Source organism: Opisthocomus hoazin, chromosome 15 (assembly GCF_030867145.1).
Source record: "Opisthocomus hoazin isolate bOpiHoa1 chromosome 15, bOpiHoa1.hap1, whole genome shotgun sequence".
Taxonomy (NCBI): domain Eukaryota; kingdom Metazoa; phylum Chordata; class Aves; order Opisthocomiformes; family Opisthocomidae; genus Opisthocomus; species Opisthocomus hoazin.
Genome location: NC_134428.1, coordinates 24,074,270 through 24,100,643, shown reverse-complemented (window position 1 = coordinate 24,100,643; position 26,374 = coordinate 24,074,270). Strand labels below are relative to the sequence as shown.

At 45.0% G+C, this 26,374-nt stretch overlaps 1 protein-coding gene across 1 annotated transcript; it reads right to left on the bottom strand.

Annotated features, from left to right (window-relative positions):
* Nucleotides 1–11,961: 11,961 nt before the first annotated feature.
* Nucleotides 11,962–25,403, bottom strand: TEKT4 (tektin 4). The gene is made up of 6 exons (XM_075436538.1): nucleotides 24,846–25,403; nucleotides 17,780–17,850; nucleotides 16,086–16,229; nucleotides 14,911–15,133; nucleotides 13,776–13,930; nucleotides 11,962–12,266 (listed from the first exon to the last, which is right to left on the bottom strand). Exons 1-6 carry the CDS (start codon nucleotides 25,377–25,379, stop codon nucleotides 12,050–12,052), a joined length of 1,344 nt encoding a protein of 447 aa, XP_075292653.1. The 5' UTR covers nucleotides 25,380–25,403; the 3' UTR covers nucleotides 11,962–12,049.
* Between the last annotated feature and the right edge of the window lie 971 nt (nucleotides 25,404–26,374).

Here is a 26,374-nt window from a genome sequence, read left to right as displayed (position 1 = left end):
GCACCCAACGCCGTGATCTACCCAACACAATGCGCGGCAGAACGAAAATGTTTTAGCCTCCAACACCTCCGTAGACCTTCCTCCAGCAGCGTGGCGAAGGTCTCGTACTCCCCAGGCAGCGATGGCTGTTTCAGAGTTGTCAATGACATTTTCCCACGTGTGGGCGAAGGACAGGAGGCACCGGGCGATGGTCCACGGGATGCCCCATCCCCTGCAGCCACGCGGGTGCCCAGGCCAGGTCTCGCACAGCGGCAGTAGTTAACCATTTCTGAAAAATAACTAGGAAAGCGTTAATGCCAGAGCTGGCTCCCTCCAGGCAGGGTTTCCGCAGCCCAAGGCTGAAGGTGAGCCAAGGGCAGCTCCAGCCCGACCTGGGGCTGCACACCCAGAGAAGGTCCAAGAGGGGAAGACAAGCAGAAAGGACTGTGAGTTAGGAGGGCTGCACATTCCCTGCAGGATTTGAACCCGGTGGAGGTGTTTTCAGGTTTCTCCTGGATTTTTGCGGTTCCCCCTCAGCTTATTCCCCCCTCCGTAGCTGGAAGGCCCTCAGCCGGTCTCGCAGCAGCCAGCCAGACAAGGTCATGTGAAATAATTGCCACCTGCACTCGGTCCCCGGTCTCCAGCCTGTGTCTGTCCCACAGAACACCCTTTTACGGCAGTACCTGACCTTTAGGGTGCGGTTGCAGTTCTACAGCAATGATAACGATAGTCAAGAGATCACACTTCTGGCACTTCTGGTTGATTTTTCACACATATCAGGAAAAAAAAAAAAAGGAAGCCGTGCTTAAAAGCAGCATCACATTATTCCAAAGAGACACCGAGTGAGACCATTAGCGTGAGTGGTCTGTTTGCTTGCTCTGTCGCATAGCTCCACACCAGAGCCCTCCCCTCGTTATTCTGGTTTCCCTTCTTGTCACAAGGAGATTTGCACCGAGCTGATCATCAGAGGGCAGCAAATAGGACCGAAAGCGGAGGTTTCCGACAAAACTCTCAGCTCATCGCAGCGTGCGATGAGTGGCGAGGAGAACATGAGAGTAATCAGAGCTGGCAGCGAGCAGCGGAAAACACATTTGTAAGAGCTTTGATTAAACTGTCAGCTGGAATTCTGGAGCAGATGCAAAGCATTTAAACATAGGCTGTTTAGTGGTGGGAGGCCTAATTCTTTTAATTTAAATGTTGGTTTGGAGGAAAAGCTATGGAATGTATTTACCTCCCGGTGCACACACACATCTTGTGCTGTGACACCAATGGAGAATCAGGAGGCTGTGTGTATAATCACCAAGGCTGGATGCTCGTGTTTCTGGAGGATGCTCTCTCGCATGCACTGAAAAGTTTTCCTGCCTTCAGCGCCAGCGCACAGCCACGGGGAAGCATCAGGGTAACAGCAGGAGGGGACCTTTGTGACAAACCCAGGCGGTGGCTCAGCACGGGCTCATCCCCAGCCTGCGGACCAGCCTGGTTCAAGGTTGGAGCGAGGTGTGAACTAAGCTCTGGAAAAACTTGCACCAAGCAATTAGGAAGGTAATTAGAAATCATAAATGATTGCAGGAGGGTTTAGCCAAGGAAAGGCCAAAATTAGAGAAGGTGCTTCTGAACCTCGATGCTTGCAGGAGCAGTGAAGGCTCTGCAGGGTGGTCCCTGGGCTGCGAGCAGCCGGTGTGGCTGGGTATCCCCAGCACCAGTCACCTTTCTGCACCCAAAAAAAAGACTGTGGGACACTGATTTTAAGCTTTTATATTAATGGTAATGAACAGTTGTGATTACCAACATGTTGGCACTGAAGGCTGTAAATAAGTGTCCTGTTTTGAATGCCCTTATAATGAAAGTCCTTGCCCCCTCTGCCTTCAAAGATGTGCCCTGTGCATCCCGGGCTGGGCACGTCAGAGCATTCCATCTGGTCACTGCTTCGTATGTAAAAAGAGAAATGGGCAATGTGATCTCCCTGCTAAGCAAGGTTACTTCCAGACTCTTGTGCTTTCTCAGTGTTAGGGATTTTTTGCCACAGTTTTCACCTTGCGGGGAAATCATTAGAAGAAGACACCGAAATAATCCCAGCACTGCAGGGGAGGTGCCATGCCACTGCCTGTCATCCCGCTCTCCTCCTTGGCTCTCCTCCTCAGCTCAGCACCTCAGCTCAGCACCTCGGCTGGGTTGTCCCTCCCGTGCGTCCCGCTGGGTGGGAGACTCAAAATTCAGGGTGGCCCTTAATTCCCAGTGATTTCAGTGGGACTTTGGTGCATGGGAAGAACTAAGGTCATGTTTAAGGACACTCCAGATAAGGCCATTTAATGCAGTAAATTTACTCACATTAGAGGGATCCAGCCTAGAAGGTGGTGCTGATGCAGATGGGAGAGGTTTGTTGGGTGCTGGCCCGAGGTGGGGAGGGGAGGCAGCAGCACAGCGCACACGGGAGATTGGGATATGGCATCGGCAGAGTCAATTCCAGCGGCATTTACCGGGTGCCTGCTTCCTCCGTCACAGGCTTTGGCTGGGAAAAGCATCAGATTCGCCCACCTTTAATTTTTTATTTTATTGAAGCAGACAGCTGGATACAGTTTTGCACCATCAGCTCCAGAGACACAGAGACCTTGTAAAAACCATTCTTGTCTGCAAAGCAAACTGAGCGTGTAATAAACTGCAGTGGCCAAAGAGTATGGTCGCAGGCAGGAGGAGGACGGAGTAAGGGGTGCGGGAGGAGGGTGAGGTTTGATCCTTCCCAGCACAGGTTTCAGGGCAGGGAGCGAGGATCCTGGGGAAGTTTCTGGTTTAGACCCACAAGTCCCATGAGGCAGGAAGCAATAATCTGAAATTAATTAAAGATAAGAGCTTGCTTGCTCAGCTTTACCATCTCTCAGCATAAGCTGGGCTGCACAGGCAAAGCTCTGCCCTTCTCTTCTCTGGAAGCCAGTAGAGACTTAACACAAGTTTTTATAGCTGCTCACTTGTTTTCAGGTGCTCACTTGTTTTTGCATTTGTGTTATGGGAGCGACGAGGGAGTTTGCTCACTCCCCTGCCTGCTGCCTGCGACCAGTTCCCGAGCAGAGCTGCCACCGAGCCGCTCCGTAGCAATGGTCCGTGCAAGGCAAAATTGCCCCTCCCGTGCTTTGGGCAGCTCTTGCTAAACTGCTCTGAGAATATTCTCAGCCTCAGTGCCTCAGTCCATCACCTGCTGCGAAGCCTCTGCAGCTCTGTAAACTCCGCTGTAGCTCAGCACTGTTCCCCGTGCCAGAAACGGCGCGAGGATGCTGTCCTGTGAACAAGGAATCCTCTACTAAAAGCATAAAAAAGCTGTTTACTGTGTTCTTCGGTCATGTAGACACGACAGCAAACCTGCCAGCTCGCTGATTTTTGGCAATAGACTTTGGTTGGCTTTTAACTGTAACCTACTGCCAGGTTTCCAGACAAGTGACCACTGTGCATGGGCAGAGAAAGTCTCCCAGAATTTCACAGAAAGCACGGAGCAATTTTACAACCAAACTGGCCTTTGCAAAAATAAATTGGAATTTGCAGGCTGGGATAGATGCAGCCCCACATTAATCTCTTGCATGCTTGAACCCATTCGGATTTTAGAAGCCTTTCCTATGAAGAGCTCATACACTGCAGCAATCATCAAAATGATCTTCTATTTACAAGGCCTGAAGGCAATCCTTAATCACGAGCCCACATCCGAACGAGGCACTCCATCATTGGGCGTAAGAGTGTATGAAATGGAAATACAGCCAAGGACCTCGGTGGATTTCGATTTATTCCATGCGCAATCCTGCTCTGCAGCTCTCAGCGCAAGGGATGCTTCCACATCTGCACGCCAACAGCTGCTGCTGGCAGCTGGGTGCATTGCCCACAGCCGGGACCGCAGGGGCCGGCGTCCAGGACGGGCTGGCCCCAGGGCGCTGGGCACACAGAGCAGCGCAGGGACCACTGCTGAGCGCTCCACCTCCACGCCACGTGTCCTGCTGGGGACCGAGGACACCCGGTCACTTGGGAATGGGTGAAAAAGGACTCTGAGCACAGCTGCTGTGGTGGGCTCACGCTGCAGCAGGTAGTTTCACTGCCCGGCAGAAGAAATGGTCCCAAAACAAACAGATTCCTCTGTTTTCCCTGCATCACCGATGTCTCTGACCGGCCTTCTCCTTTGCGAAGAGCAGCTACGGACTAAATCTGTAATCTCTCCCTTTTGCTCTCTGCATCCCACCTGCCCTGAGCTGCTGTGTAGCCTTGACTCAGTTCTGGCTGGTTTAATTCCCTCCAGTAATGATTCAACGGATTAATAGGTTCTTGAAAGAAGCTGGTTAAGGAAGGAGAAATTGCAAACATTTCCAAACAAAGAAAAACTCTTACATTTAATCTCACTGGTTTTTTTCCCTTTCTCCTGCCATTCCATGTCTGGGACAAACCCCATATTTTTGCTCAATCTGTGAACGCAGTTCAAACAATCTGTGTGATATTTGGAAACAGGACCCCATCCTGTTGTTCCCCTTTCCATTTTTTCTCCTAAACAGACATGAAATGAAATACTTGGGTGGTAATTCATGGTCTAGACACTGTGTTGCCACAACACGTGGCTAACGCTGAGCTCTGCAAGAGTCCCACTGGTTCGAAGGTTGATTGTGCCTTTTCCTCTGTGACTCCTAATGGGTTTTGGAAAATGTCTACACAGTGAGACGAGCTCCAGCTAAGTGCAGCTACAGCTAAGCAAGAGCTGATTACAGCCCCATGACTGTCAGGGACCAGATCTTTTTTCCTGGGATGCCAGTAAGACCTTCATCCCAGCAGCATGGATGGGCAGGAGTGGCCACAGACCCTCCTGGAGGAAAGCTCCTGCCTTGGAGGTAACTTCTTTCAAATGTCCTGAACGCTCACAAAGAAAGATGGGAAGTTCATCAACCCTGCAGGAGGAGACAGCTCAGCATCTAGACAGGCTTTCACCTGGTGTGCAAGGGGCAATGGAGAGGTTTGAAGGAAAATTTGGGAGAGAGACCAAGAGGCAGCAATCCCAGCTCCTCGCAGCCCCGTTCTGCCTCACACCACCCCAGAGGCAAATTCTGCACCTCACAGGTACAAGAACCGGGGAGGGTTTGCAGATGTCCCGCCCGGGAAGGACGGGTTGGTCGAGTCCTGCCCAGAGCCCTTTGGGTGCCCAAGGAGCACGGCGGTGGCTGCCCACCTCCTCATCCCAACCCAAACACAGAACTCCATCTTCACCCGCTCTTCCAGTCCGTCCTCTCTCCAGCAGCAACCGGTGGCTCAGGACTTTTCAACATGTGCACTGACACCTTTCAGCCCTCTGGAGATGGCCCGGCTTTGATCCAGAAAGCTTTAGGGTAATGATTTCACACCTCTTGGCTGCTCTCTGCTCCATCCACCTCCTGCCTGTCCTTTGGCGGTGAAGCCAAAAACACGTGCAACTCGCAGGTTGGGCTTGTTTTGCTGGTACAATGTGTTCCGTTTGCAGCTCTTGAAACACATATACAGGGATCTGAGAGTTCTTTCCTGATCACAGCCTGTGACTGATTCATACGGATGGGAGTTACAAGGTTTTACGATCCCTCCCTCAGTTTTACAGATCTGAATTTGTCCCTGGGCAAAAGCTGGTGTCACAAATTGCCAAGAATCTCAGCTCAGGAGAGCCCACATCCTGTACCCTCTCGTCCTGCACCCTCTTGTCCTGCAGTTACTGGGCAGATAATGCTCTCAACTGAGGAACATCCATGGGAGCACGGCGTGGCTTGTCGAAATGCCAGCAGAGCTGATGCAGCCATCCACACGCTGGGGCTGCGCTGGTGGAATGTGCTACGGGCTTGTGCGCGTCGTACCTATGGGATCCCAAAGCAAGGGGCAGGAGGGCGAGCTGGAGGAAGGGCAGCTTCCTGGCTCATTGACGTTCTCCTGGAGTCTGGTGACCCATCTCCTGGCTTTCTGTGTTTCCTGATATGCAGGTTGGCCAAAAAAGTGTGAAATCTTGAAAAGGTGAGGGTGAAAGAGTCGTTAAAGCTTGTGGAGAGGAAAGCTCTCCATGGTGGGAAGGACAGGGATATTAGCACTGATTTCAGTCTGAAAATCTCAGACATTTTCTGCCTGTGGGGTGCTCGGAAGTGCTGGTCTTGCTCCGCTTTGTGTTACTGGCACGAGGCAGGCGGAGCGGGGAAGGGGATGGGATCCCGCAGCCCCGGCTTCTCGGTGCCCCAAGTCTGGAGCAGAGCTGCTCGCTGCTGGCTGTGGACCTCCAGAAATAGCTACCAGTTCCTGTCAGCACCTGCAGTAAAGCCAAGAGGAATTAGCAGGAACTGGGAATATTAAAGAAATAATAACTAGTAAAATGGTGGTTGTTTTTTACCAGTAGCAAGTGTTGTTCCCTCCCAGTCCACCTGTGTTTCAGCCTTTGCTGTTCTGCAGTTTCCCGTTTCCCTGACCACTGAGCAACAGAAATAAGGGTGTTTTCTGGACGTACCTCAGACGGTTCGGTGCTGCTTTGGTTTAAAGAAATTAAAAGCCATTGATCTGAAAGACATCTCTGTCCCTTAGCATGGAAGGTCACTGGCAGCATTATGAATTTTTAAAGGATGAAACAATCAATATAAGAGAAATTTCTCCCCATCTTCAGAGTTATTTGCTTTCTGGAAGATTTTTTTTTAAATCTCCCAAATTACCCTGCGATGGACACTTTGGTCCTCTCAATTAACTGTGCATGACCATGTGAAAGGGTCATTCAATTTTTCTTCCCTGTCATTACGTTTGTACAAATTCTCTAAGAATCAGCAATAAAATACTTCATCTTCCTATTGCTTTTAAAAAGAAGTCCTTTATTTTTTTTACCCTCTGTGGCCCTTTCCCTGAGGATTTAATCCTCTCCTGCTGCTGTTTTACTTTCGGAATGGCTGGGCTTGTTGAAACTGCAGTCACTCTTGAAGCAGGTCTTGGTGCAGCTTTTGAGAGAAGCACCGATGTTCTTCCATGGAGACACGACTTACGGTCTGGCTTCTTTTTTTCATTCTCCAAACAGACATCAAAAGGCATTAAATAGGAAAGATAAAGTTTCTCTGCATAGATGAAGAAGCATCACAAGCAGAGACATCGCATTTTTGACGTGACTGAACGGCAAGACATAAGGGCGAAGGAGCAAATGGAGGAACCGAAGGGGAATAATTCTCCAGCAAATTGCCACACTTCTGCATTTCCAAAGAACAAGCTGCGTGCAGACAGGCTCACTCCTGCCACTGTCCCCAAAACAAAGTGTCTCCTGGCATGGTCTGCAGGCCAGGCAAGCTCAGGCACACTTCCATAACCCCAGTCTGGGGCTGTTACCACTGTAAGTGCTTGGGCTAAAAACCATCTCTGCAGCAGAGGGTATTACTGCAGCGGCTGATTTTTCTCACAACACAACAGTACCATGGATGATGCAAAAGTAGAATTTTCATTATTCCTATCACAACCCATGGGATTAAAATATTGTCTTAGGAGCCAGGTGTCTCAAAATGTTTGTCAGCATGGGCTTGCTTCACACAGGAATTTTCTTACTGTCTAGTGCTCCTAAATATTCATGTAACTTACTCTTCTTGTCATCCTGTATTTTTTCTTCTAAGCAAAGCTTACGAGGAAGTTGTAGCACTAAAGTGCATGTGCATGGCACATCTAACAAATCATAGTAACCCCCTATAGATATGATTTTTTTTAAATAAGGATGCAGTAGTGAGGTTGTCATAGGAACAACAGCATTCATCACCCACAGAATGGTGAGAACAGACTGTCCTTCCTCATCCAGAGCGGAATGCAGCCGGGATGTGATCCTGAGGGCCGGTCACACCTCCTGAGACAACAGGCATGAGTGGGAATTAAAGGCGCCCAGCATCTCAAAGGATGAGCTCTCATTCGGGCACATCGCGAGTGTTTCAGTCTGGGTGAAGAGGTTATGAGGTGTGAACCCAGTTCCTGGAGCAGACTAAATGTAGGAGTCCTGCTGAAGCCTTTCTTCAGGCAAACTGTCTTTGAAGGAACCAGATGCAAAAGCTTCTGATGAGATAAATTACTACTCATTCATTCGGTGACGAGTGTGTTCCCAGAGAAGCGAGAGCACAAAGCTTGCAGTAACAAAGGAGCATGGAGCGAGCAGATACTGTGAGGTGGTGTGCTGAAGGCAACCTTCCCTGTAGGCTTTCACAACCCCCTTGGTTAATTGTGGGCTTAAGCGTTGGTTTAGTAGCTTGAACAGCAACAGAGCAAAGTACAGTTTGCTCACAGCGTGGATCGGTCAGAGTTTGCTTGGGGACCTGGGCACATGAAATATTTTATATCTGTTAAATTCATGTATGTAAACTCTGAACAAGAGGACAAATGATAAATAGTGGATAGCTATTTTCCAAAAAAACTTTAAGAAATTTTCAAGATGCGTATGTTTATCAACTGCTACTTAGTTACTAAATAATACATCCAATGATGTAATTAACGGCAAGTCCAGCTCAGGCTGTTTGTGCTTGGACTTACTACCCGCACTGACCTCTCGCTATTTAGCCAGTTCTCCTCATTCCTGTCCAGCTGGGATTTGTTCCTCCATGCTATGAAGACCGTCTTGCCACTTTGGAGATGGAAAAGGGCATCTAATGTATGGAAACAAGCCTGGCAAACAACCTTGCAACGGTCCTGCAAACAACCCTTGTGTGAGGAATTTTTGGCTCTGTTCTCAAGGTTCTTCACTGCTCCTGTTCTCAGCCTGCCATGGGCCCAGCGTGTGACCTGGCAATCAGACAAATCCCAGGAATAAAACGGGCCACTAATGAGCACTGTACATGGCCATAAAGTTGTTACTGCGACTTTTATTACTGCTAAGACCGATGTTTGGATGCAATTTACTTACAGGGGCCAGCAGAGCTAAGAGACTACCCAGAAATTACTTGGAAAAATTGCTCAGGAAAAGATTTAAAAATAATTTCCACTTCTCTGCAGGTTATTTTGCAATTACACTGCAAATTACCTCAAAGACAGTCTTGAAGAACAATAGAAAAAACTGCCCATGTTCAGATCTCTTCTGTAAGACGCAGCTGGTGTTACTGGCTGTCCGTGTGGCTATTTACCACGTAGCCTGAATTAAAGATCAAGGTTTGAAGCAGGTATTGTTAGTACCATGTGTCAGGGGTCCAAAAGCAGAGACAGAGTCTTCTGAAAAATCTCACCTGGGCATCTCGGTGCTGGTGTCTGCCACTTTGGTACTAAATTTTTTAGTGACCTTCAGTACAAGGCTGAAATGATTAGACAGTTGTTCTAAGCTCCAATCTTAGAGAAAATCAATAATTCATGATGAAAATACTACACAAATATTATCTCCCATTTCTCTGTAACCTTTGCTCCCCTTGCAGAATATAATCTGCTCTTAAGCAACAAATAAATTTTTAAAGGGTCTTCACTCCTGGTTTTTCCTGAAATTCCTTTACCAGGTATTATAAGGTCTCGTTGATCACACCATTAATTCCTTCCTCTGCCTCTAAGCAGACGAGAAAACTCTCAGACTTCCCTGAACTTGAACCTTGTCTTCATAAACAGAAATCTCTCAGGATAATAAACAAAAAAAATCCTAATGAAGTAAAAAAAGTCCACGGTTTTCATACAGATTAACAGGCAGAGCTCAAGACAACTGGGAGCTATAGCTCACCTGTGGCCCTAGCTCACACGAGAGCCAGCTAAAACATCTTTTCAAATATTTCCTGATAAATCCTCAGCTTAAGAGTGAATTATGAAAAAAATACAAAAAACGTAGTTACATGCTAGAGCTGTGGCTTTAATCATTATTTTTTTAAATCAGTAATTAAAGAAAAAATAGTTACTGAAACTTGAACTATTCCATCTGATTCTCATTCTTACAACTTGCTCCTATTCGTCTGTTACCATGTGAGTGGGGCAGTGATTACGCTCCTGCCAACGTATGAGGTTTACCAGAGCAGGATTTTCCTTGACTGGGCTAAAGCAAGGGCAGACTAATTTAGTTCACAAAGGTAAATTAAACTGATAGGCTTTAATTAGGGAAAGCTCCGTTTACAATCCAATAAGGGGCACAAGGTTATTTGTACTCAGCACAGTCTCAGAGAAATGACGGCACTTTTGTTTTCCTCTCTCTAATGGAAAACTCTTGAATCAAAATAACAGTTTCACATCCTGGACTGGACATTCTTCTCATCCCATCTACCATAACCATAACCCAAGTTCCACTTTGATTCCACTTTTTTTTTCGTTAATGGGTGAATGAGGACAATTTTAACACGTTGCTTCTTTCTGTGCTTTCTGCAAAGTTTCTGTCAACATTCCCACCAGTCTAAAGCCTGCTTCGCTGTCTTCTTTTTCCTTCTATTTTATGTGTACACGTGGAGACGTACATGCGCCCAAACAAGCAGAACTGTCTCGAGGCTGGGGCTAAAGGACTGAAACTCTTCTAACACCACAGCTCTGAACACTGGAACGCTCTTTAAAGCGTTTTATTCTTCTGGCGCGGCTCAAGTCGGTTCTAGAGACAACCACACAGTGCTGCAGCTGCAGACACGGTGTGTGATCCACCGATTAGGCTGCAAGGTTTGAGCAGGAAGAACGGGCTAGAATATGCTGCCAAGAAGAAAGGTGCTGAAGGTGTTTTAAAAAAGGCAGAATGAAGGAGAATCTTTTCAGTCTACAGAAATAATCCTTCATAACCATTTTAAGTTTTGTGCACAGGAAAGCACACTAGAGCCACATTTTTTTTTTAATCTACATGCCATTTCTCTCTAATAAGGATTAAACACCTGGATTATAAAAATATAATAATGAAGGGGAGATCTATTAAAAAAGCAAAACAAAACTCTTGAACAGAAAACGTGTAAAATACGGGCTTGGGTCAAAAGCCTTCACTGAACACAGCTGGTTTTCAAAGAAATGGTAGTGGCTTTTAGCAGAAGGGCAATCGCTGAACAGTGCTCTGCACGTCCTGCGCTAAGATAATACAAATAGTTGTCTGTGAGAAAAACAGATGGGCTAATGGCCTCTCCTCCCTGGTTAACAGAGCAGGGCTATTCAGAAATGCATGCTGGCCAGGGTATGTTTTGCGTGTGTTTGGCTTTTTGAGTTTTTTTTTCTCCCTCTTTGATCAGCTGCTTTTTAAAAGTCAAAAACTGTAATACAGGAAACCATAACGGAATTCTGCTCTGTGTCATTTTTTCCCCTTTTATGACACGTCACATGTTTAACCAAGTGGCCTCCTAAGCGAATGGATGAATGACACTTGTTACATTGCTCTACTGGAGCAGGTGAATCTGATGTGTTCTCCATTAGGGGTAACAGTTCAAACACAGGCCTTGCTTCCAGGGAATAGCTGGAACAGATCAAGAGCTCAATTCAACATCTGAGTGCTTAAGTTGAAAGTCACGATTGCTATTCACAAGTTGTTTAGGGTTTTTTTTTCCTGAAAAAAACCTAAATGCATTGACTTGCAGGTTAACCATCCTTGGACTCATTTTCAGATTACATAAGCAGGTGTCACGGACTGGGAGGGCTTCTGCCAATGGGCAGATCGTCATCTAACCTGTGCAAACTTTTTTTTTTTTTAAAACTAATAATGTTTGAGTAGCTTAAAAGCCTATCATCTGTTTGCTTGCTGATCATGTGATCTTCTCAGGCAAGTGGTTTTATTGCTCTTTCAGGCTGCTTGAAAATGCTAGCAAGCTATAAATGTTATATCTACATCTGCGTATATTGTTATTATTCACAATAAATATTCACTCCACGTATTCACTTATTGGGGTGAAAACCCCAAATATCACATACTGTGCAAATTATGCATATATAATACAGATACATTCTAGATATAATGAATTACCTTTGAACTGTGTTTTAAACTGACTATACTTTTACAGGCAAGGTTTTATAGAACTTTTAAAGACTCAAAGCCCACCATGTCACTATACCAATGCATTTTAACCCAAATAGAAGAAAATACAGTGAATACAGTAGTTCTGTGTATAATATTATCCATGTATTTTATGTGAAAGATTCTAGAGTACTTTTTCTTCCAGACTTTGCATAGTTAGTACAGAGATTACTACTGGTAACCTGCTAATTTAAAAACAACAGGGTAGCGTGTGCGGTGGGGCATGCACTTTTGTCTATCAATAAAAATACTGTTTGTTTTCACAGCTATTTCTTTTTCTAAATTCATTCGTGTGTCTTCCAGGTTCCTCAGAGACTGTTCAGATTCCAGCAGTTTTTTCTTCAGGGATTCAATGGACTCTGTTAGTTCTTCAGCTTCACTGATCAACCTGAACAGAATTAAGTGATAAAGAAAAGAGCAGAAGCCAGTCAGCGATCAAAAAAACACTGAACTGCAATGGGAATAAAGATCAACAGCTATCGAATCATAATACTGAACAACAAAGGACCTCAGAGAGGTCCTACACACTTGGTCAAAAGCAGAGTTCACTGTCACAGCTTCTATACAGAAGTCTCCCATGATTTAGACAGTACCAAGAATGCCTTTTGCCACTAAGCCCAGTGGAACTATCCATCCTCACCTTTTCCCACTGCGTAGGACACTTGTACTAAGAATTACAGGACAAAAATTGTTAGATTAGTCACTGAGTTCGACTGGGTCAGCATTTTGTTAAGCCTTTTTTTTGATATCTGTTCACTGGTATAAAACTCAAGTATTAAAGATCATACTTGCACCAGAGATCAGAAAACAGTCTTTACTTTAAAAGCATATAAGCTTTTCAAGAAGCAGCAGCACATCATTTTTAAAAAAGGCAGCAAACCATTTTTAAAGCAGCACTTCATTTCAACTAAAAGTCAGTGGGGGTTAGGCGCTTTACTGCAATCTGCCTGCAGAGAAGGCACATATTTACTCCCTGGGAAAACAAGATCCCTGTGTGCTGTGCAATCTGAGTAACTACAAACAGTATAAGCCCAGCAACTGAACACATGCCCATTCAGCAAAGGGCTTGCATGTGTCCTTAAATCCCATTAGAGGCAATGTACATACGGAAAAGCTTGCACACGGATGGTTTGCTGTATCAGGACCTTAAATGAGCGTGCCTGAGACGGTATAAAGCATCTGGATTAACTATAACTTCTTCCTCACTGTATAAAGAGCAGCGTATTGGCTTTGAATGGTAGGCACCTCTGCTACAAGGATATTGTAAACCTGCAAAAGCTGATTCCCCGCTTTTCCTAAGGGCAGGCAAATGTGACGGAGGAGAATCAATTACAAAGCTTATAATGAGATCAAAACCGACAAATGTGACACTCAGACCTTTAGTTTGAAAGGATTTGTTGACCTCCAGTTTTAAAACGGATTATTACTGAAAATCAAATGCTACCTGCCCGATGCTTCATAGCACTGGGAACTTGTCTGAGGCTGTGGGTATGTGCAGCCCATTTACGTTCTCAGCACTTGAAGCATAATTCATTCAGCCCATAGTCCACCTTGTGGTGAACTTTCACTTAGCAACAAAAGGATTGCAAATGATCCACATGCTGTAAGATTTTTTTGGATCATTTACATCAAAAAGAAACCACACAGTTCAGAGAAGAAAACGAAGAGACAAAAGGCAGAGCTGAGTCTACAGATTTTCTGTTTGTCAATACATTATCTTAACATGATATTTTCCTCACAGTGATTTCAGTCAACTGAATTATTTCTGACTTACATCAGAATCAAACCTAGTAATAAAAGCTGAAGGCCATGTGTTGCCAATAAAACGTGTGAAAGCTGTCTAACCTCACTTCTGGATAAAATGGACACCTTGGAGAACTTGTTTAACAGTGCTTACCTGAATTGTGCTTCATCTCTGCAGAGCTCTACGCTGGGCCTAAAAGACCTGTCGTATAGCCTGGTCTGAGCAACTTTCATTGGGGCTTCTTTGTCTTTGATCGCTCGTTTGAGAGCAGCAACATTAGCTTCTTGATCTCCAATCTCCTGAAGGATCTAAAGAGGATACCCAAGAGAAAGCACTGTTTTAAAAAAAACCCACATTGCCTCTATGCATGCTATGCATCTGTTCCTGGTCCTAGTGAGTCAGCTACAGTTTTGATCTTGTATTGGGCCAGAATATAGAAGAAACAGAAGCATAAAGGTGGTTTTGACATCTTTAGTTCTACTACTACACTGAGAATCTGAGCTTTGGTCTAAAAAGAAGCAGAAAATATTCTGCAGCCTGTTCAAAAACTCTTCCGTGTCTCCTGACAACATATCCCACCACCACGTGTTGCTTTTAATTGTAAATTTTAACTGTAAATTATCAAATAAAACAAGTTATTTTGAATGAGATTAAGAACTGCTGATCATCTTAGAAATGCATGGATTTCTGGCATTAGTGAAGAAAATTGAAAAAACAGGAAATTCTGAATCCCATCTCCCTGACACACGGGCAAAAAGTAAAGTCTAGCTACCTGTCATTACCCAACAGGTGCTAAGGAATGACTATTTTTTCCACACTTGCCAATAGCCTAACTCGGAAGTAGGAGCTGCTCCACATCAGAGAAGGGGCAGAGGCTGAAGACACCTCTTTTCACTTGCCAGGAACTGCTGCAATAAAACTACTGCAGCACAGCATGGCTTTCGTTCCATAAAAGTGATAACCAGCCTAGCCTGGAAATGCTGGCCCAAAGATCAGCTCCTTGATCACACGGTTTTAGGTTTTAGTTCAGCGAGACATGGAAGGAAGCGTTTAATTTTTTTCATATTTAAGTCCATGTCTTGTTTAGAGTAGCATGACAGATGGCAGAAAAAGCTGAATTGGAGCCATAATCCAGCTCTAAAAACTCTTACCAGATACTAAACTGACACAAAATAATGTTCAATACCTGACATGGACTAAGACATTTTTTTCTAGAGGATAAATCTACGGTGATCTTCTCAAAAGAGGCTATGGCATCTCTAGCCAGCATTTCAAAAATAATACTTACTTTTTTCAAATGATGCTCTAGTTTGTATTTTGCATGATCCAGCTCCTCACAGCGTCTGGCAAAGGCCTGATTAACAGCAGCGCATTGCATCCTCAGGTCCTCAGACACGTCGTGAAGAATATTGTCAATCAAGGCACGGAGACTGATGGAAGCTAGTTTTTCTTGTTCTGCCCTATAGATGTTGTCATGGCTGAACTTGGCCCACGTCTTCGGTGTTGAGGCACTGGAAGCAGAGGTGAAGGGTACACAAATAGAGGTGAAGGGTACACAAATAGAGGTGAAGGGTACACAAATAGAGGTGAAGGCTATACAAATAGGAACCTCGCTCTTTTGTTCACATTGCACTTAGGAAGACAATCTGAAGCTCGTTCTCTCCCTGCAAAAGTGTTGTCAACCTCTATTTGGTTTTGCTGTGTTGCATGCAGTCTAGACTTACTATGAACGAAGAAGACTAACCCTTTACAAAATTAATAAACTCTCATTCATCTTGTGGCTTCTGAGGTAAAGTAATACATGACACAAAATCATCCAAAGTTGTTCCATCTGTAGCTAATACTACTAAGGCAAAAAATGTATACACATACTTCTTTTGTGTGAGCACAAGCAGTTAAGTCACCAGCAAACAAACACATAATTATATTCAAGCTTTACAGTCTGTGTCTACTTTCAAACAAAAAGAAACAAGATGTCTCGTTATACTTTGTCATGTTGAGCAGCAAAAGGATCTACGTAGCTCTTGGGACACTGTGTCATACGAACACTGCCTGGAAGAGGAGGGGAAGCTGCAAGATTTATTACAAGTAATAGTAATCGTCTCTGTGTAGAGGAAGTAGCAGGTGCCTTTCCCGAAAGAATGGCATGCCTGACGATGTCAAACGTGAAGTCTCAAGAGGATTTAGATCAGGTTTTAAAAGTATAAAGCCAATTATTTCCAAGAAAAGCTTCTACAAACTGTCTGCATATAGTGAACCAACTTTGCCATCAGCAGTGCCACGCTGAGATGCTAGCACTACCTTTGCTATCCGTGTAGCTATTTTAAAGCTGTGACATTGCATGTCCAAAAAAGCAGCAATCACACCTTTAATTCGGAGCAGCATTACACCTTTCACTGACGCAAAGGGTGTATTGCATCTTGCCAGGGTTATTTGTGGAGGGTAATGACAGTAACTGCTCACCTCTCTTCAAACTTCACTGAGCTGGGATGGAACTGGATGTTGGTGCCTTGGTTACTGTATCTTCCACACGTATCATCAATGTTGTATGCTTCAATTTTGTCTGACCAGTCCATTTCACAGACTTCTTTGTGATCTCGGTTTAATCTGAAAAGTCGTCATCATCACACATTGCTAGTGGAAAATAATACAATTAACAAAAGTAACACACACATTTGTGAAGCTAGGCTCTTTACCTTTCAAAAAGCAATGAGAACATAAACTTTCCTTTTTGTCTGGAAAATCCTAACCAAACTCTCTCTCCCACAACTATCTGCTAGAAGGACAGTAAACTTGATGTGTTAACCACTGCCCTAGACCTTCAGTACTTTTCTGTGCTTACTGAAGGCTTAGAGGTCTCACAGTCTGAGACAAAGGAGTTATTAGACTTTGAATATTACATAATAATCCTAAAACATCCACAGGATGTTTTCAATAGTGGTGACAGCCGCAGTTATTATGAGGAGAACAGGTAGGAGCTTTGCCCAGCAGAACACTCTTCCCACAATAAGACATCAAGTAGTGCTAGTAGAAGACCTGTCCTCCTCTTTCGCTGCTATATTGAGCCCATCTCAAATTTAAGACCTCCATGAAGTGACCATATAGCACTCTCCGAGCCCTCCTATCTAGCCTTTCAAAAAGTGCAGGACACAGACAGTGTCATTTGTCCTTGGAATATACACGTACAATGATTCTCGGAGCTAAAACTGCTGCTTTGCTGTCAATTAAATGAGTCATACATCACCCAATTAATGGGAATGACTTCAGATTATGAAAGAGAATGGGTCGTTATCCACTGTTAACACCAGATGTCACTCTCACCTAAGGAATTAAAAAGTGTCTGCTGGCCAATGACACTAAACGATGGTACTAAATGGTATTAAAAGGATCTTAAAACAATTACAAAAAGTGAAGCCTAAACTCAGTAGACTCCTCTCATACTCTAATTGATGTAACAGAATTACTTTAAATTATTTTGCCTTTATAGACATTCTTTCTAAAACTGAAATTTAATTTTATCTGCTAGAATAGCACAAACTGGAGCAGATTAAAAATTTTTAATAACTAAAATATCAAGGTTTCCAGCAGTTAACTCCTTCGTGTTGCTGCATCTTAGGATCTGGGTAATATCTTTCCAAAGGGCTTGTTATAAATGAAAAGTGAATATTCTTTTTGAAATGCAATGAACATCCATCCTGGTACAGCAGGTAGAGCGAAGTTTCATATTTTAAGTTCCTACTGACATCTGGTGGCAAAAAAATGATCTGGAAAACCTCCTTTGATCAGATAAAGTATTTTAAAAGACCCTGTACTACAAATATATCACAAGGTGCAACAAGGTAGAGTGATATCCAGATCATACTTTTATTGCACTTAACTTTAGTGTTGGAAAATCAGATAACTGAATACACATCCTGGAAACTGGGACTGAAAATCTAAAGCATGGCTTTAGGGCATGGCTCTTCTCTTACCTTACCCTACTCGAAAATCCTGAAGTTTCATCACCAAGAACCTCTTTTCAGATTTAAACAGAATTCACACGGCTCATAAGCCTGGCATCGGTAAGTTCTTTATCCACTGGGCATTTGTACCCCTATACACCAGGAATTATTTGGTTATATAAATTAGCTACTAAGCTGTCGTGAAAAATGTCTTACCGCATCTGGTTCCCAGCTTGCATCAAAGTTCTTTTCAAAAGCTCCTGGATATTTCTGATAAGTTCAGCTTCCTAGATAAAAACATTGAAACTTCTGTGATATCCAGAGCAATACATACTATCACGCAGAGCAATTTGATTTCAATGATTGTGGATAAATACTTCAATCTCCCGCTCATTACCCACTCTTACTCTATTATCGCAAGACACGATTTTCCAAGGAGTTACCAGATACTGAGGGAAATCGGCTATAAGTCAAGTCAGCAGCAATATCTGGAACACTTCTAAAGCCTGGGGATTTTTTATTTTCATATTGCATGTATATTCTATGAAAAAGTCTATGTTCTGTCAGATTAAACAGAATATCTGAATTACTTGCACAGCCTTGAAGAAGGGAAAAATAAGGCAACAGCATCATGCTGGGCAGGGGACCAGAGTCACTGCCTTGCACAAGCGCACGGTGCCATTTTCCAAGGGAGCAGGACACTGCCTGCCCTGCAAGCACCAACTCCGAGGGATGTGAGACAGCAGATCAGCTTCTCTGCCAAGACGCTGGCTTCCAGAACCTGCCAAGTCGTTGCAGATACCTTCGGAGCCCACTGCCTTGTGCTGCACTAAGCATTTTATCCGTGTGCAAGGGAGAGGCTTCCCATCAGATTCCTGCAGAACTTCAGAAACAGAGCTTGTCTGACGTATGGTGATACGGTGCTCTTTAACACGACGGAGCAGCAGCATCGTAACCTTCTCTTGGCCTGCCTCCTTCGAATGCTTCGTGTTAACTAAAGATAGAAGTTGCTACTCCATGATTTAAACAGCTATTGCCTGCTTCAGTAGGTAGAGGAAAGCTGTTGTGATATAAACCCAATGACAGTTATAGCTTTCATTTTTCTATTAGATCTATTTATTCCAGAACTCATTCTGCCCCTGGTGCTGGACAGTATCGAGGACTGCAGAATTCTCTCACATATGCAATGTTGTTTGAGGGGTTAATTTCCTCCGAGCTGCAAGACAGTGACTGCTCAAAGTCAAAGCTTTGTCTCACCTTGATAACGGATCCGATGTCTGAAATTTTAAGCTGGTTTTAGCAGGAATGTTCATTTCCACACAAACATGACCAAACCAAAAAAGGCTGCATTTTCTAACAATCTCTTGTTGAACAAAAAGTACCTAGTGCTCATTTTTGACTGCAATAATGCTGCTTTAGGGATTAACTATCAGTGCTCTATGAAGTGACTTTACTGACCTGGTGGTTACATATTATTATATAAAAGCCAGCCCAGCAAGCATTTCCATTTTTATTATTTAAAGGAATTTAATATTTGAAGCTCAGATATCAAAAAGAGCTTTTGTATATGAAAAAATCCTAACTAATTTTGCTGGTTTACATAAATGACAGTCATCCAGTGACAGTTAAGGGAGTATACACTTACTAATAAACTTTATTCCCAGAACACTGCTGGCACTCATTGACCCTTGTACTGTTTTTGACAAATAAATGAGTGCGTATGTCCCTGCAGTGTCAGTTTCTCCATCATAAGGAACCAACAGGGACCATTAAAAGGATCATTTTATTCTAAATGGAAAAGGACAATAATGATTGGAAAGAAAATATTATTTGTAAGGCTCTAAAAGAGCACAACTGAAACCAATACACAGCTGAAGGTATCATTTTACAAACTGTAAGAACACGAAAGCTCACTTTCTGCAGGGAGGAAGTATTGCAATGGCTGAGTTGCCAAAGTAAAAATTCAAAAGGATTTTAAAGGGTTAGAAAGATCCAGCACTCAAAATTACATTTATAGTAATTGATATTATTTTGTGTTGGGTAGTCAGTCTCCATGTAAATAAAGAGACAACCAGTTTCCTGTGAGTAATGTGCACACTGAATGAGAAAAGCCTTCCTTTAGCAATTAAGGTCTCTCCCCTGGAAAGAGTGAAATAATGTAAAAAAAAAGAATTCCCTTGTTGAATGACCTAAAATAAAATTTAAAAATGGATTCCCTGTTGAGGAGATACACATACAAATATGACATTTAAAACTGAAGATACAGTTCTCATAATTAATGGCAGTCTAAGACTAGTTAGAGTGAATGAGCAAGCATAAATGACAATGAATTTTCAACACTTGTCTACCAAATAATTTCTCTTAACTTTAAAACCGGTACAAAGTCAGATGGTGTGGTTGGGAGGAGCTGTGGCACTAGGCTGAAGATGAAGATGCTTTGATCTAGGTCCCTCGGTCCTGGCAGCCTGCTGCCCAGCCCTAGCTGTGGCTGGCCCGTGGCATCGGCGTGCGAGAAGGTCCCCACCGCAGGAACGCCGGCCAGAAGAGCAGGAGCTGGGAACCTCATTCACCATCTGCAGAACTTCTAAAATACCATGTCTGCTCCTTCACATTTTCTTTGCAGAGCAAATTCCATCAACCACCATGGCAGAGAGAGCTGCAGCTGGGAGCAGAGCTCTCCCAGACTTTGTGATTTCAGCCACAAAGATGTGGGTGACTCCACACTAAAATCCCAGGGGGCAGAGCTGGGTTTTAGCAAGTGGCAGAATAGAAGACCTTGTTTTAGTGTGTGCACAGAATTGTACTGGCAATTCATTTGAAGGCCCAGCCTGCATTAAGAGAATAAAAGCATCTGAAAAGAATTTTAGTAGCTAGCAGCACCTCTGGTTCAGAGGACAACAACAACATAGATTTGCATTTCTTCATGGATAGGACTTGGTGGATGAAATGTCTTTCTTTTCTACTTATTTTTTCCCATATATGTCTTCACACGCTATTAAGATGAGATACTGACAATTTTGAAGTGATCTTGGCTTGTTTTCAGCTGTGTTCTCTTCTGCTCTTTTCTCAGTGGTTAATATGAATAATAAACCTCCCATTATAAATGGTTGTCGATTAACAGAGAAAGAATACTTTATAGTTTAGCGTGCCATTTCTTTTATTATAGTCTTTAATGTTTATGATGCAAAAGTTGGATTTTTTTCAAATCTAGTGATAAAACCATTCCAGTTCATAACTGTGTCTAATTAATGGTGCAAAGAAAATGTTTAAGAGCAGATGTTTGAGCCTTCCATGAGTTTACAAATTCAGTTTTTTTGCAGCCTGTCTTTTTACATCAGCGACTTGCAGATGTCATCAATCTCTAACTACAGCACCCAGGGCCAGAACGACACAGCGAGAGAGCCGCTAAGAGGAACTGGTAGAATCCCGTGGGGGAGGCTGTGCGGTCGCCCTTGACTGCAAACCCAGCTGCATCCATCCATCAGTTACAACACCACACCAGATGTCCCACACATCAGCACAGCAAGTAGGAGCAAGCCAGCGTGCGGATCTCACTGATTCAGACTCCCACACAGCGTGTAACAAGACGACTTCTTCATTACAGCCAGGAGCGAAAGCAGGTAACAGTCTTCAAAATCTCAGCTCTGTGACTGGCCTTTTTCCTGCTAGTCTCCGGGAGTCATTTCAAAACCCACAACCTGCAGGTGTTGAAAATTAGCACCACGCTCTTAACTGAGTTGTCTGCGTTCAGGGCTGTGCTATTGTGCACTGGTTCACCGGCCAAAGCTACTGACCACGGCCTTTGGAAACGCTGTTCTGTTGTTTTCCTTGCCCCATTATTGCAGTTAGGAATACATACGTACGTATCCTTTCTCCACTTTTTTTAAACTTTAGTTTTACACAGTTGACAGGATCTTGGCTAATGCCTTTGTCTTCAGCATCAGGGAATAGCTGGGGCTGACTTCATTGTTGAAGCAAACACACAACAAATCAACACTCTGAGTCAAATACAGTTCTAGGCTAAATAACCGGCATAAACGTAAGTACATCTGCTTATGCTACAGTCGTATCTGGCACTCACTTAACGAAGCTGGACACTGGACATGCAGAAATAACCTTGCAATGCAGAATATATGCGGTTGAAACATGATTTATTGACTGTATACCACCACGTGGCAAGTCCTTTTCCAGAGCTTACATTTCCAGTGTTGAATGTGTGCACATAAACATACTAAACTGTCATTAAGCTGATGCAAAGGGGATTCAGAGGAGATGTCTCATGGGTTATGAAAGTCAAAAACCTCATACAAAACAGATGCATGTACTGCTTTTTATGAATTCAGTCATTACCAATGCAGCAGCACAAAGAAATAAAATTATTCTATTTGAGAGATTTTATCTTCTTTTCAGTCATCAAAGATCCTTCTTTACTGGAAAAACAATCGTGTCTTTACTGCTTCTTTTTCTTGACCAGAACTGCATTAAGAAAAGATGAATATGCTGTTAAGTGGAGTCAACGAACTTTTGAGTAACAGCTGATTTCACTACACATGTGAGGAGCTTTCACCTAAATGCCCTCATCCTTCCTTCCAGCAGTGGCTGTTGAGTGGTAGTATGTATCGCCACAGGTGAACTAAATACAACTTCCTGCTGCAAAGCAAATAGGACAGATGAGTTGGAACCAAAACTCCCTAAAAGAAATAGATGGTGTGCCAAAAACCAGGAAAACCCTAAATATTATCTGGATGAATAAAACCTTCCTCAGAGATACTTCTGTTTTCTTTGTGAGTCATCTGAAGTGATTCCTACTGAACAGATAATAAAAATGCAATCACATGCAGAGATTCAAAACTGCTTGTAGATGTGTATTTGATGTTGTCTTATTAAATGTCATCTGCCAAGGGGCTGCTGAGAGGTGGATAACTCGGCAAGATGCTCTGGGAACAGGGAAATATTCTCCATTGCTGCAGAAAGCTGAAAGCAAGAACAAAACCTGCATCCTATGGAAAGTTTTCCCATGACTGAGTGAAAGGTAGTCCCTTGTGCAGACATGCTCCTTCCCCAGTCCCCATGTCCATGGGGGCTGGCAGGAACACGGCAAAGATGCCAGAGGATGATGCCAACATAAGCCTGGGCTGCTAGTAGGAGAAGAAGAATTTCAAAGGAAGGGAAATGCCCTAGAATATCAATTAACTGTGTAATTAAAACTGCAAGGAAAAAAATATCTGTTTCCTAACACGGGAACAGTTTGGAAACTATTTCTTCTTTGTCTCAGTTTTTGCATGGGAAGAGAATAAATTACTCCTGATCTCCCTTGCATTGACTTATGAGAGTTAAGATTAGAAAGTGACTGGACACATAAGCAACATTCAGAAAAAGTATGTCAGTACTTTAGTGATAAAAATTGCATAACTCTTCCAAATAAGCAAATATAACACAGATCTATCAGTGAACCAGGCCATTAACTTGGAAATCTGTGCAGTGAACAGCCTGAATTCATGGAAGAGCAGCTCTAAGTGTCAAGAGTTATTAGTTTTGCAAAGAGTAAGAAATACAAGGTACCACCTGATTTCTTGCAGTGAAAGAGGGACAGAGTATAGCTGCAGCTTAAAGAGCTGGCAGAGCCACAGAGGGCACATTTTAAAATCTATTTGCAAACATTGGTGTCATAAAATTCATTCCTCTGTGGAAATGGGAAGGATTTCCTCAGATATTATGTACTCCTCTTCCTTCTGCACTGCAAAGGTCATTGGCATGACAACAAAATCTTCATTTCTCAGGGGTCCATCTGCTGAGGATACACACGCCTCATCTGAACTCACATCATTCTTTTCTGATGACATCCCACTTGGCTGTCGATGGTCTGTTGTCACAAGCAGACCATCACAGTTTCAGGTGAAGAAGCAGCAGCAGCAGCAGCAGCAGATGGACTTCTGAGCAATGAGCAAACTATTCTCTGAGATCAGGAGGAAAGAAATACTGGGCAGAAATCCTGCCAGAAAATCATTCTTTTGTGTAAATCTTACATTTCACAGACTTCTCTAAAACATCAGCAGCTGATGAAAATATTTTTTTTTCTGTAATCTGAATCTTGTAAGAATTCACACACTGAAATACCCTATACACTAACTCTCACATGTTCATATTTTCGACGGGAACAACCTCTTAAATATTGATTAGAATTCAGAAATTGTGCACAATTCCTATTAAAATTCCTATTGCTAAATACTATCATGCCATCAACTGTGCAAGTATCTTCGATATTTTTCTAATAACAAATATTAATCATCTGGTTTAATCAGTAACTCATCTAAAATCAGCTTTCACAGTATATTGGAGGCTGCAGGCAAATAATCCTTAATTTATTAGTGAGACACCAGAATATGTATGATTCCAGAATGAAAAATGACCCAGAATCTGTTCTCTGTAATATGTGCAGCCACAATAATTACATCAGCTTTGAAGGCAATCTACATGCAGCGCTGGATCTCAGTGACAGATAACAAAGTGTCAGCTGGAGTAAAGAGCTGTCTAGGGGAGGAAAAGGATCAAGCAGATTTCAGGAGGGTCTCAGGCTTGTTGCAGTCACACTGTCAGAAATACCACCTGCCTGTGCCTTCCCGCCTGCCCGGAGCTATCACCTCATGCTGGTGTCACAAGACTACATTGGACTGTTTGTTGTGCTGTCCTGCAGGAGGTTTAACACGAGGATTTCTGTTCAGACACTGCAGTTCAGTGTTGGGTCACCACCTCGTCATGAACCTTGGCGAGACTACAGCACCAGGCTCAGCAGTAAAAGGTAATGCCAGAGATTGCCAGATTTGGACAGCTTGAGCGTGCAAACAGGCAAGGAGGCTTTCACGGGTCCTGAATAGCCTGCTTATTGTGTACTGAATTTTTAAAGTGTACCTTGCAGAGATGAGGGACTTTAAACCACACAGGCTGGAAGAAGTTTAATGCCAGAACAGGATGCCCATCTTGGTTTGGGAAACCTCTGTTTTGATTTTGTCTGGATCTGGTCTGAGAGGTGGGATCTGGTCTCCTCTAATCATGTGATTTTAAATACTTTTTAAACAAAGGAAGGATTTTAAAAGATCCCTCTTAAACTTAGGAGTGACAGAGTCCAGGCTGCCAGGAACGGGCACTAGGCCTCTATGCATTGCCAGAAGATACCTTCATGAGCTGCAGCTATCACCTACTGATCCAGCTGCTCATCATTTCAGAGATGGCAGCACTGAGAGAGGGCTGCCAACCACCCTTAACGTCCTAACGTCCTGCTCACCTTCAGCAGCTCCCTCTCCACCTCATCGCTGACCAGGTCCGGGGGTTGCCTCCTCTCCCGGCACTGCAGGTTATCGGTGGCAATGGCATAGGGCACCTCGGTAGCATCGAGCGCCCTTTCCAGCCGCACCTTCTGGGCCGCCAGCAGTCTGGTCTCGCCATCGAGGTCCTCAATCTCCTTCCGGAGCTCAGCCTTCCAGCAGCGTATGTTCTGCAGGCGACGGCCCAGGGCAGCCGTGGAGTCCTGCTGGGTGCGCTGGGCGGTGGCAGAGGCATACTGGGCCAGCACCTTGGCCTCGGCCCGGTCACACTCGGCCTGCTTGCAGCCGGCGAAGGCCTGGCGGTACAGCTCGGAGTTGTTCTGGTGCCACTCGTGGGGTAGGTACTTGGCGGTGCGGAAGCCGGCCGTGGCCAGGCCCCTGGAGGAGTCGGGCCACGCGTTCAGCTCCAGCTCGCACACCTTCGCGGGCAGGTCGGAGGCCGGGACCGCCTGCGGCGCCGGCTCCTTGGTCAGCAGGACCCCGGCCTGCGCCATGGCGGCGGGGCCTCCCGCACGGCAGGCCCGGGCTTCGCGCCAGACCGCGCCGCGTCCCCCCGTCGCCGGGGCAACGGCAGCAGCCAATGAGGAGGCGGATTCCCCCCCCCCCCGCGAAGGGAAAACCCGAGGCGGCAGCAGGGGGAACAGCCCGCCCCTCGTTACCGCCCAACGACAGCCACCAATCAGAGTGCGCATCCGCCCCGAGGGCGCGTAGGATAGGGGAAGGCCGGCTGCCCGCACCCGCCTCCAAGTCCCTTGTTGCTATGGCGACGGGGACACCCAATCGGGAAGGAGCGGGGGTGGGCGCGGCGGTGTCATGGCGGCGTCATGGCGGCCGCGGGGCCCGGTGCAGGTCTCGGGGCCCGGTGTAGCGCTTGTAACGGGCGCGTCCGTGTGGGGAGCGCACGGATACGCTGCGCTGCGTTCTGGCTCCTCTTTGTTCGTTCGGGAAACGCGAGAGGATCCTGACAGGGCTTCGGCCCGGGGCCTGCCCGGCGGGCGTTGGGCGAGGCCCTGGGTAGGCCGCGGGGCCTAGCGCGGGGCCTGCGGCACCCCCTGGCCTCAGGCCGTGCAGTTTAATGGGTTTTTGCGCCTCGCTCCTTGCTTACACCCGAATGTTCGTTCTTTGTAAAGACGGTTTGTGTGGCGCTGGCCTCGTCGCGGAGCAGGTGCCTGTGAAATCCAGCTGCGGCGGCACCCCCTGTTTAATTGTCCCTTGGAGAGAGGAAGACAGCTTGTGCTGGGGCTATATTCAATTTCTGGGGGGTTGCCGTCACTGCGCAGCGATGAAAAGGGACGAAGGGGAGGCTGCGAGGCGAGAGGCCGCTCGTCAGAGCCCGAGGAGGAGGAGGAGGAGGAAGGCGGTGGAGAGCGCGGTGACAATAGAGGGCACCCTCGGCCTTGCGCTGCGACAGATCCTCGGTCTTCAGCGTCGTTCTGGATTTAGAAAAGAAAAAGGAAGAAAAAGCCACGTGGCCTGGAGCCCGCCCGGT

Excerpts from the sequence above, each read along its gene's own strand:
- TEKT4 (XM_075436538.1), bottom strand. The coding sequence starts at position 25,379 with ATGGCGCAGGCCGGGGTCCTGCTGACCAAGGAGCCGGCGCCGCAGGCG. Across the intron at positions 16,230-17,779 it reads CAAGCTGGGAACCAGATGCG|ATTAAACCGAGATCACAAAG; the intron begins GTAAGACATTTT and ends ACGACTTTTCAG. Across the intron at positions 12,267-13,775 it reads AGAGATGAAGCACAATTCAG|GTTGATCAGTGAAGCTGAAG; the intron begins GTAAGCACTGTT and ends AATTCTGTTCAG.